The sequence below is a fragment of the Malus domestica genome, chromosome 09 (assembly GCF_042453785.1).
Source record: "Malus domestica chromosome 09, GDT2T_hap1".
Taxonomy (NCBI): domain Eukaryota; kingdom Viridiplantae; phylum Streptophyta; class Magnoliopsida; order Rosales; family Rosaceae; genus Malus; species Malus domestica.
The window spans coordinates 1,819,291-1,830,174 of NC_091669.1; the positions used below are offsets into that span (position 1 = coordinate 1,819,291).

Below are 10,884 nucleotides of genomic sequence, written 5' to 3' on the forward strand. Positions count from 1 at the left end.
TGAGTAAGTAGTACATTTAGGCAGCTGATGCCCGTTGAGTTACGTATTTTACAGTTCGTTGTGGTGTTTCGCAATCAAAATTGAATTGTACTCTAAAATTTAGCTTATTTCAATCCGATTGAGATAAGTTTTTATCATTTTACATAGTTTTTTAGTCAAAATAATCCATGAGATTTGCATAACACATGTAACATCTCACATTGCTTAGGGGAGTAGATCATGTAAGCCTTATATGTATATTCTCATCTCTACCTAACACGAAGCCTTTTGGGTGCTCACTGGCTTCGGTTTCCGTCGGAACTCCGAAGTTAAGCGAGTTCACAAAAGAGCAATCCCAAGATAAATGACCCCCTAGGAAATGCTCGCATGAGTTCCCAGAAACAAAACCGTAAGGGCGTGGTCGGAGCCCAAAGCGGACAATATTGTGCTACGGTGGAGTCGAGCCTGGGATGTGATGAGGGTCCAGGTCAGGATGTGACAATTTGGTGTCAGAGCCAATCCCTGGTCGAAAGTGTGCCGACGAGGACGTCGGGCCCCTAAAGGGGATGGATTATAACATCCCACATCGTCCGGGGGAATGGATCATGTAAGCCTCTCTACCTAGCATGAGACATTTTGGGAGCTCACTGGCTTCAGATTCCGTCTGAACTCCGAAGTTAAGCGAGTTCGCGCGAGAGCAATCCCAGGATGGATGATCCACTGGGAAGTGCTCGCGTGAGTTCCCAGAAACAAAACCGTGAAAGCATGGTCGGAGCCCAAAGCGGGCAATATCATGCTACGGTGGAGTCGAGCCCGAGATGTGGTGGGGGCCGGGCCGGGATGTAACAACACATAACTTTGGTCCCTGAGATTTAAAATCAATAGAAGTGGTCCTGAGATTGTCTAAAATCCATTATTTTGGTCCGTTAAAAAACTCAGTTAAATTGAGGGTATAACACATAACTTTGGTTCCTAAAATTTGCATAACACATAACTTTGGTCCCTGAGATTGTCCATCATCCATCATTTTGATCCTTCCATTCAAAAGCTCAGAGACCACTTAACGGAGTTTTTTAGTTGAATGACTAAAATAATGGATGGTGAACAATCTCAGAGACCATTTCAATTGATTTGAAATCTCAGGGACCAAAATTATGTATTATGAAAATCTCAGGAACCATTTTAACTAAAAAGCCATTTTACACTTACCTGACGCAGAAAATGGTGAATCCACTTCCAAATGTCTTCCAAAATTTTCTTTACTGCGCGCTGAGGCTAGCTCAAGAACACGACTATGATATCAACAGAAGACGAAGACGAGAGAAATTGAACTAAAATAAATTATATTTACAGTATCAGATTTCAATCAATTACATGTTGCACAACGGGATTCAAAGGAATTGCATTCTCAAAATTTGAATGTCTGCACTAACACACATTCACACGTATGGTACACTAGAAGACACCAGAAAAAAAAATTTGCTCCAGCGATTCAGCGGTAACCGGCAGACGCCACGTACCATCAGAGCACCAGCAACATCGTCCGCCGGTGGCCACAGCACCGCCACCATGGTTCATCTGCTTTCTGTAGCATTTTCTATTTTCCGGTCAAAGCGATTATTCGACTGGCAGCGGTGAACATGACATTGCCTTCATGCATCACTTCGATTTCTAGCATTTTCGTCTTTGTTGGCCACACCTTTCAATTGCCTTTCTAACTGCAAACCGAAGGGAGATCTTTTAATTACTTGGAATTGGAAGAAACATTTTGATTAACAGATGGTTAATCCGAAAACATATTTCTTTTCTCCGCGGAACATAAAAACTCAAACAAAACCGCTCAAGATAAATACACGAACCTGGGTGTTTTTCAGCTTCTGTCTTTGCAATTGTTCGACAAGATTTCCAACACTGACATTGCAGACAGATTATAAGTAGAATGTTTATATGCAGATCAGATTCACATCATCAAAAAGCGTTTAATTACTCAAATACCTCTGTTGCAGATTAATCACCAGAGACTGCAAATCTCTCTCCCGAGAGGAAGCCAGAGCCATCTGCATCAGTATGACATAAAGCATAGTCAAGATCTAGTTCCAAGTTTACAGTCCATAAGCGCAAATTATTATAAAAAAATCGGATGTATCATAAACTACACGTCCAAGACGATTTTGAAGGTATAGTCGTTAACTATACAAGTGAAATAATAGTTTATATTACTGTTAAAGGTACGAATTACTTCAACCACGAAACAATATATAAGGTAATTGAACCGAGCTTTTACCTGCAAAAGGTCACCGGTGCTTGCGTCAGTGGACTCCCCTTGTGTTCCTGCATGAAGCTAAAAGCATTATACCCAACAAAACTTTGCAGACAAATTTGAAGGCCAAATATGTGAGACAAAATATAGGGAAGTTACCCGAGTTCTGTTCCACGTAATTGATCAATTTAACTATTTCGTCCTGTCACGTGAAGAAAGAAAGTTGAGACACACTCTCTATACAAAATGGGTTAAAAAACTGGCACATACTCTTTGCGAGGTGTTTTGCTGCAGAATGCATTGTAGTGAAGGGAGAACAGTGGTAGCTGCAAGATTTGCAGTCGCTGGACCAGTTGAACTTCCAGAAGGACCAAACAAGCAGTTTGAAGGACCCTGGAAAAGAGATAGGAATGGTAATGGTTATTAATGCCTAAAGGATATCCTGCTAAGTTGCACCCCTTCTTTATGATGTTAAAGATCATAAACACACGAAGTAGACATAAAACCCCGCCGGATACTGAGAACAAATCTGATGGAAAAACTGAAACCAGTAGATGCCTCAAATATGAAGCAATGCAATTCTATGGTAAATAGCCAATAACACTCCAGAATATATGAGTTATTAAATATATGTACCTTGGGACTGAGTTCCGCTGAAGTAACCTTGAAGCGCCCCTTACGTTGGACAACTGCTCCTTCAGAAACATCCTCAGCTGCATATACAGATGCATAATTGATATAATAGATTTTTAAAAAGCACAAAGGTGGAAGAAATCAGACATAGGGAATAAATGATGAAAGCACAGAGCAACAAGAGACAAACCAGAAGCATGGCCAATGGAATCTCTCTTATGGCGATACAACAATGGACCACTGTAGCTCCTCTCAGGTTGATGTTTTGATTGCAAATAATCCCTTCAAAACATATAATATTTTCAACTCATAGCTAGTAGAACCACACTTTTACATGCAATTGCACAAAATTACAATGATTGGCAGATGGGGATATCAAAAGAATCATACTGTAAAAAGATAAGACAACAACGACAATCAGGGTGTTTTTACACTGAAGTATATTACCATCAAAACCATATTCATTATTGTTTCCTGAACTTTCATTGGGCAAGGCTTTAGGTGATAAAACCATGATTATCATGACAATTTCAACAGTGAAGAAATTTAATTACAATTTAGTTCAACAAAGGATGGTGCCTCAGTAATCCACATATACAATATTATCATATGATAGTTTCAACGTGAAAAATAGAAAATACAGTGTGGTTCCAACAAAGGATGACTCATAACAATACTAGGCAACAAGAATGTGTGTTGTGCAATTGTCGTGAGGAGCTCTATGTAGGTATTATACTAAGTCAACAAGCAACCACATATGGAATTCAAAGAGCGTTTTATTCAGCCAGAGATAATGAGCATGCAAACAATGCTTGATGCAGGAAAGTGAAAAGGGGGAAGCTCACTTTCTTCTGATTGAAAAAAGCAGAGAACAAATAGAGCATTGTATCGATGATGTTATTCTAGAAAAAGCACATTAAACAACCCAATCAACTTCATCATAAGAACACTTACCTTTCACCATTGCCAATAACCTTTTTGGGAGAAAGCACATTATCCGGTAACAGTGAACCACTCAAAAACTTTTTAGGCTCGGGATTAACATGACGTGGTGAAGAACTACATTGCCTTGAAGTCTCACCTTCACTTCTTCCATTTTCTTGAGCAATGTTTCTAGGACTAGATGCACTCACATCATCCTCACAAACATCAAAACAGCCTCTGCATCAGAGAAAACAAATTTTAAGTAAGATAAAAGAAATGAAAAAAAATTGCATTCAAAACACTTAGCAAACGTAGAAAAAGAAAAAAAAACTTTAAATCAAGACATAAGGTTTCTCAAAGAAAGGAACAATTACAATCGCAATGAAATTAATAAACACACAAAATATCTCAATAATTTTGGGAAAATCCATAATGAAAGTAATTACTAGGATGCTACATAAAATGGATAAAATGCAATAACTTGCAGAAAATAGTTAAGATATTGAATAATAATAATAATAATTTGGCAGACTGCTTTACACAATCTGTTTGCTGACAAATCAGTTAAAGTGATAAGGGCTTAAGTTAATAATATGAGTGGATGATACGATTCCAGAAAAGGAAAGCATTCATACTTAAGCGCTTGAAGAGGTTTGATAGGAAATGAAGCAAGTGAGTTGTCCAAATCAGGCAGACCGTTGAAGCCATCCTAAGCAGGCAGACACCGAATACATAAAACAATAATTAGAACTTAAAAAACTGAACATCTGAGACAAGGAAGATGAGTTTAAAGTAGTAGTTCCTATACCTCATGATAAGGCACAGCATTTGCTTGGATTTCCATCTCAGTGGGTTCCCTCTTCACTGGAAAACTAACATCCTCGTCCTTGTCAATTTGCTTCTCACTTGATGCATGGGGCATGCCATCCTCTTCAATCTGCTGGCAACAGTGTGCCAGTAATAATATAAATTAACAATATAAATGATAAATAATGTTTAAATGAAGGCGTCGTGCATGAATCAGACCAACGGTTAGTTGATTGGACTAAAATAAGTATACATAGGCTAGAAATTGATAAACTTACAAGGGCAGCCTGATTTTTTAAATCCTCAATGTTGAAATTCCAGGCACTGATTCCTCGGATATACTCTTGCTGCAAGTAAGAATATATATTCAGGATGGTGTTGATAATAAGGTAACCGAAACCTAGGTATTAGATTCTCAAATATTAAAGCAGAAAGTTTGATTACACAGTATAATAATTTATAGCACATGCACACAGACAAATTCAAAGAGTGAAGGCGGAAAAAGAAACCTTAAATGCGGATGCCTAAAGACCACTCAAGACTACAACTAAACACGTAACTACTTTTATTTAAGGGTTAGCTACATTTCACACCCTTCAGGTATAAAATAGACCATGAGGTTCAAATTTTCTTCACCCTGAAGTTTTGAAATTGTATCACTTTACACCTTTCGCCTCTTTGAATATCTAATCCTCCATTAAATTGATGAGTATTTTTGTCAATGTAATGCAAATTTGGCTTACACGTTTTGCCATAAAGGATCTCACACTCGTTATATCATCAATTTAATAAAGGGTCAAACAATCAATCTGACCAAAGGCATAAATTGTTACAATTTTAGTACCTTCATAGCCCAATTTGAAAATCACCCCTAACCTCAAGGGTGTAAAATGTAGTTAGCTCTTTATTTAACTTTGAACAACTCTCACCTGTGATAAATGTTCATCCCCAATTTTAATAGCTCCATGGCCCAATTTGAAAATCACCCCAAACCTCAAGGGTGTAAAATGTAGTTAGCTCTTTATTTAACTTTGAACAACTCTCACCTGTGATAAATGTTCATCCCCATAGAGAGCCTTATTCTGCACAAGAAGATCGGCTTCTTTTGCCTAAAACACAACCAAAAAAAAAAGGGTAAAAAGGTAGCTGAAATCATGACACATACCATAACTGAATAATAAAGTACAAAAGAGAATATGGGAGTAGCAAGAGACCTTCAGCATCCTGAAACGTTCACCCAATGGAGAAAGACCCTCAAGAATGGTACGCGACAGATATTCAACAGGTCGTGCATGTTTGAAAAAATGGTGCTTCAAAAGCTTCTCTGAAGATGGACGCTTCTTTGGATCCTTCACTAAGCAAGCACCTACCATCTCTTTGAAAGACTGGAAAATGTAGCACTTCATGAATTAAATTTGGGAATGGAAGATGTGAGTTTCAACTGGCCAACACAAACCTTTGAAAATCTTTTGTCTCTTTCATAGTCAAGGCCTGGGGGTGCATTTTGTAAAGTCATAAGCAAAACCTGCAAGGAAAAGAGTGGAGATCATTCGTAAACTCACCCAATAAGCACCGGTGAAACACTTCTATGAGGAAGAGCCCACATAAATATGAAAAATTCAAGAAAATTACTTTCATGGGTGGATACTTAGAAAATGGGGCATGACCATGAGCAAGCTCAAGCGCTGTTATTCCAAATGACCAGATGTCTGCTCTGTAAATGAAGAAAAAGGTAAAAATACAACATAAGAAAACTTCAGCCAAACATAAAGCAGCAGAGAAACCACGGATACAGAGAACATAGAAAGTCAGAGATTGGCTAGTAACCCACTCACTTGAAGTCATATCCATGTAACTGCTGCATAACTTCAGGAGCCATCCTGAGGAGAAAGGGACAAAATCAGAGTATTTTAGGGTGTATGATGAGTCTTACTTGTTCGGAGGTATCTATTCGTTTCTTACTACAATACCTTGTTTTGACTCGTTTGGATGTGCTTTTAAAATGACTGAAAGCGTTTTTCGAGAAAATGTTTTTGAGTTCAAAATACACTTAAAGTGTTATGGTTATGTGCTTCTTCCAGAAGCACTTTAAGCGCTTTTCTAGGGTTTTCTTGCATCTTTACTAAAAATTGGTTCTAAAAACATTTTCACCAAAAGCGTTTTCAATTATTTTAAAAGCACATCCAAACGAACTCTATGTATAAAATTTCTACAGCCTTAAGCCAATCAAAAATGGAAAAATGATTCTGATATTACAGCATCATATATAAGGCAGACGGAAAAGATTAAAAAACAAATACCAGCATGGAGTTCCAACAAACGTATTTCTGGAATGTTGTCTATCACCAGCATCAAACATGCATGCGGACACTCCAAAGTCTGCTAACTTGACGGCACCATTAGAGTCAATTAAAATATTCCCAGCCTGAATTTGAAGGTTAAGAACATAAATAAGAATACCAGCGCATCATCCTTCAACATGAACAGGCATAGATAACAGTATGCTGAGAAATTTGACGCAATTTGTACACAAGCTTGTCAATATACCCAGGACACAAACATATCGGCCAGTTATTCACATGTAAGAAGTTTTGAATAGAGATGTAAACATTATATCATTAAGCGCAGAATTAATCTTTTCAAAAAAAAAATCGCATGCAATGGAAAGTAACTATCCTCAGAAAATATTGGTTCCAAGGATACTAGTTTTCTGCATATTGCAACCAATAATGTGCCTCACCTTATTTCATAATGAAGAATACAAAAAGTTATTGGTAAATCACTTGGCCTGAATGAAGTATACAAAAAATTATTGGTAAATAATAAGAGAGTGGAGCGTGGTACCTTCACATCTCTATGGATGTCGCCCTGAGCATGAAGATACACAAGAGCTTTGAGAACTTCATTCAATAAAGTCGCAATAACAGGCTCTTCAAACCCTTCAGGATAAGAAGATTTCATTATATGCAGGCAGGACCCTCCAGCCATATATGGCATCACGACCCAAAGGCTGTGGCCAACAGTGAATGAACAATGTGCTCGTACTAAATTTTGGTGTTTAATCAAAGCCATTGTATTAACCTCCCGTCGGATACCATCCTGCAAAATTTGACAGGAAAATAGAACTGTAGATGATACTTCATAATACCATTTATACTCTTATATCAACCAATTGGCAACTTAAAGACAAAAAACCAGTCAATTTCGACAGACAATATTCTTCGAGACTATGATGGTTTAAAGTGCTGCTAACGCAGAAACCAAACTTCTTTCCAGACAAATCCTTTCTACAAATGCCTTGTAGTTGTGCCCAAACGTTCACCCTATGTTTGGATGAGGGATTGGCAAGCATATTGGATTAAGCTACATAAGGTAGAAATGCACCACAAAGATTAGAGGGAGAGATTTGAATTGACCAGATACAATGCATTATTGCATTGGGAGGGATTTTGCAAATGATTACTTGAAAGGAGTAATTTGTAAATCCTTTTTGTTTATGTCGTTGTAAAGATCATGCAGTGCATTTCAAATTCCTTTATACAATGTTTTGTAGTTCAGTTTTAACTAATCTATCCTAAAACCCTTGCAAATCCCCCATCCAAACATAGGGTTAGAAAACAAATTCACCACGAAAATAATGAAGTATAAGTCTTCTGTAAGCTACTGAAGCCATGATGTGATAGGATTGCTTCTCGAAAGATTATGCAATATGTATGCATAAGTTCAGTTAGTCCATACATGTTAGAAGTAGAACCCAAGTGAACGAGATAAGGCAAATATAAACATCACTTACACACAAATTCAATGAAGTATAAATAAAATAAACATATGAGCTGCATAAGAGAGTAAGCTTCATACCAGGTCATTGTTACACTTTTCCAGATCAAGAACCTTGATAGCAACTATCTCATTAAGTGGTATACAGAGTGCCCTGTACACGGAAGCACTGACACCTTCACCAACTTCTTCATATAACTTATAATCTTTTGCATCCAAAGGAAATCGTTTATTTGATTCATACTCCATGGTTTCTTCTTATATCACACTGTTTAAATACTCTCTAGTTATAGATATCCCAACGAACAAGATTAAGGTGCACCCCAAGGAGATAAGCATCAAATCAGTACGGGGTTTCCAATTTGATAGCATTTTCCCTTTGTTCAACACAAAATTGCAGATACATCCCGTAACTCCATCGAGATATTGTTCTCACCATATGTTTCCATTTATAGCCTGATTAATTTCAGGAACCGTAACTAATTATAAAATATTGATATCTCCAAATAGGCAACACTATGATTTCATCCACTACCAAAAATTATTGATAAAACTTGCTGAACCAGTACGTAGAAAATCAGCATTGAGAGCATATAGCCATATCTGTAAATTAGGCAATAAGTGCAGAATAATGCTTTGCGAATTTGAACTGCCCACTATTCTCACAAGACCAACTCGAATGTTATCCTATGGTGTGCATGCGGAAGGCAATGATTGACGTCTTACGAATACCAAACAAAATAATCCTACAAAATCAAAGAGGTAGTAGTTAGCCTTAGCGAAAGAAGGAAAACAAAAAATGACTACTTCAGTGACCCAATATGAGGTATACCAAACACATACCAATGACATTGATCGTAACAATTCCAGTAAACAAAATTTAACCCATCAATGGTTAAACGGATACGAAACAAAATCCAAACACGAACTGTAATTCGGTAATGGGTGACCAAATTCTGGATCCTAAAGTACCAACTTTTTTGAAAATTAAGAATCTACTAAAAATTGTATCCGAAAAAACTAACAATCTTAAGAAAGATCTCGTTTGATCATTTCCGAACAATCCTCCCTCCCAGTAAAGCAAAAGACTTCAACTTTCTGTAAATTCACGCTTCTATTCAACAATTTACTCATAATTTTGAATATAAAAAATTAATTTGCAATCAAATTTCCACATTTTCCCAATCAAATTCCGAAAATAACATCTCAGAAACCATCTGAAATCATCCAAACCAAAATCCCAGTCGCCCATTTCCCAACCCACCAAATCCAACGCATCAGATTCTCATCAAAATCATTAAGAAATCAAATAATTAACCAAAAAGAATACTTTTAAATTGCTGCTGAGTAAAGTCGTAACCTTGATGAGAAAAATTAACCGCTTTAAGAGGACGGACGACCCTGAAGAATCACCAGCGAGAGTACCGAATCCGCAGGACCAGTTCGTGTCGTTTCGTATCGGTTTCGCTGCGTTCCGACGTGAAAGCGGACGAACCAGGAGGTGCAGAACTGAATCGGAGTTTGCTTCTGATAAAGATTCGGACAGAGAAATAAGAGAACCCTCTTCTGCCCCCTATCCCCGACTAAAACGACGTCGATTCAGCTCAATTTGCTCGTCGATTGAAATCCCCCGATTCTCTCTCCTATTCTCTCTCCTCCCTTTCTGTTTCTCTCTCTATATCCAACTGTCGCTGAGGCTTTGGTCCTCAGATCGAATCTCTCACCGTTTTTTTCGTTTCTTTTTTATAAATAAAATTAAAATAAATTCAAATATATAATACAGCAAGACAGATAAAGAGAAGCGTTTTTTGGGAAACGGATCTAATCCATCAAGTTTGAAGATTTAGATATTGAAATTTGATCAACGGATAAAATTAGTATAGCTTTAAAATGGACTCTGTATAGATCGGATTCCCGAACTTATTAGATTAGAAGGAAAAGATCCGGATAGGATTTCCGTTTCCCGTTTTTTGTGCCTTCAGTTTCGGTCTCAGTCTGCAAGAAATTATATGGTGGGAAAAATAAAATATTGGTGGGAAAAAATAAAATAATTAGTCATTTACTTGTGGGGAAATTTCTTAATTAAATATAATTTTGCAAGAATTATATAGCTTTGCATATGGAGGCCAACCGTGACAGCAAAGGGAGAGAGTTGGTCAATGCATCGCGGATGTTGCCGTTATCTCTCCGCAACCATCTCCTGCCGTCCCTCTTTTCACCTCATAAAGTTGTAACTGTAACATCTCATCTCTCTACTTCAAAATCCCAGAAGCAAAATATATATTTAAAATTTAAGGTTTGACTGATTAATTCCAATCATTGAAATAAAATATAAATCTACAAATCTTTTCGGGAGCATTGCTATTAATTAATTTATATTAAATTTTTTTTTCAATATTAAAAATAATAAAAAATAGTTCTGATACAAATAAACGGTAGGATCACATCTAAAGGTCTTGTAATATTTTCCTTAACACCTGCGCAAAATATTTCAAACTTTCAAT

At 37.1% G+C, this 10,884-nt stretch overlaps 1 protein-coding gene across 4 annotated transcripts; it reads right to left on the reverse strand.

Moving 5' to 3' along the window:
- Nucleotides 1-1,305: 1,305 nt before the first annotated feature.
- On the reverse strand, nucleotides 1,306-10,631 carry LOC103429120 (serine/threonine-protein kinase BLUS1-like). 4 transcript variants are annotated; one of them, XM_029107736.2, is made up of 21 exons: nucleotides 9,741-10,631; nucleotides 8,462-9,126; nucleotides 7,448-7,702; nucleotides 6,904-7,028; nucleotides 6,439-6,483; nucleotides 6,236-6,317; nucleotides 6,060-6,128; nucleotides 5,818-5,988; nucleotides 5,650-5,712; nucleotides 4,882-4,950; nucleotides 4,605-4,733; nucleotides 4,432-4,505; nucleotides 3,827-4,033; nucleotides 3,063-3,154; nucleotides 2,876-2,952; nucleotides 2,510-2,632; nucleotides 2,399-2,441; nucleotides 2,264-2,310; nucleotides 1,975-2,036; nucleotides 1,839-1,890; nucleotides 1,306-1,697 (listed from the first exon to the last, which is right to left on the reverse strand). In XM_029107736.2, the coding sequence occupies exons 2-21, from the start codon at nucleotides 8,627-8,629 to the stop codon at nucleotides 1,632-1,634; spliced, it is 2,019 nt and encodes a 672-aa protein (XP_028963569.1). In that variant the 5' UTR covers nucleotides 8,630-9,126; nucleotides 9,741-10,631; the 3' UTR covers nucleotides 1,306-1,631. The 4 variants fall into 4 exon arrangements, with proteins under 4 accessions (XP_028963569.1, XP_028963568.1, XP_070660916.1 ...); XM_029107735.2 differs by having other exon boundaries at nucleotides 4,605-4,736; nucleotides 9,741-10,376; XM_070804815.1 differs by having other exon boundaries at nucleotides 9,794-10,347.
- Between the last annotated feature and the right edge of the window lie 253 nt (nucleotides 10,632-10,884).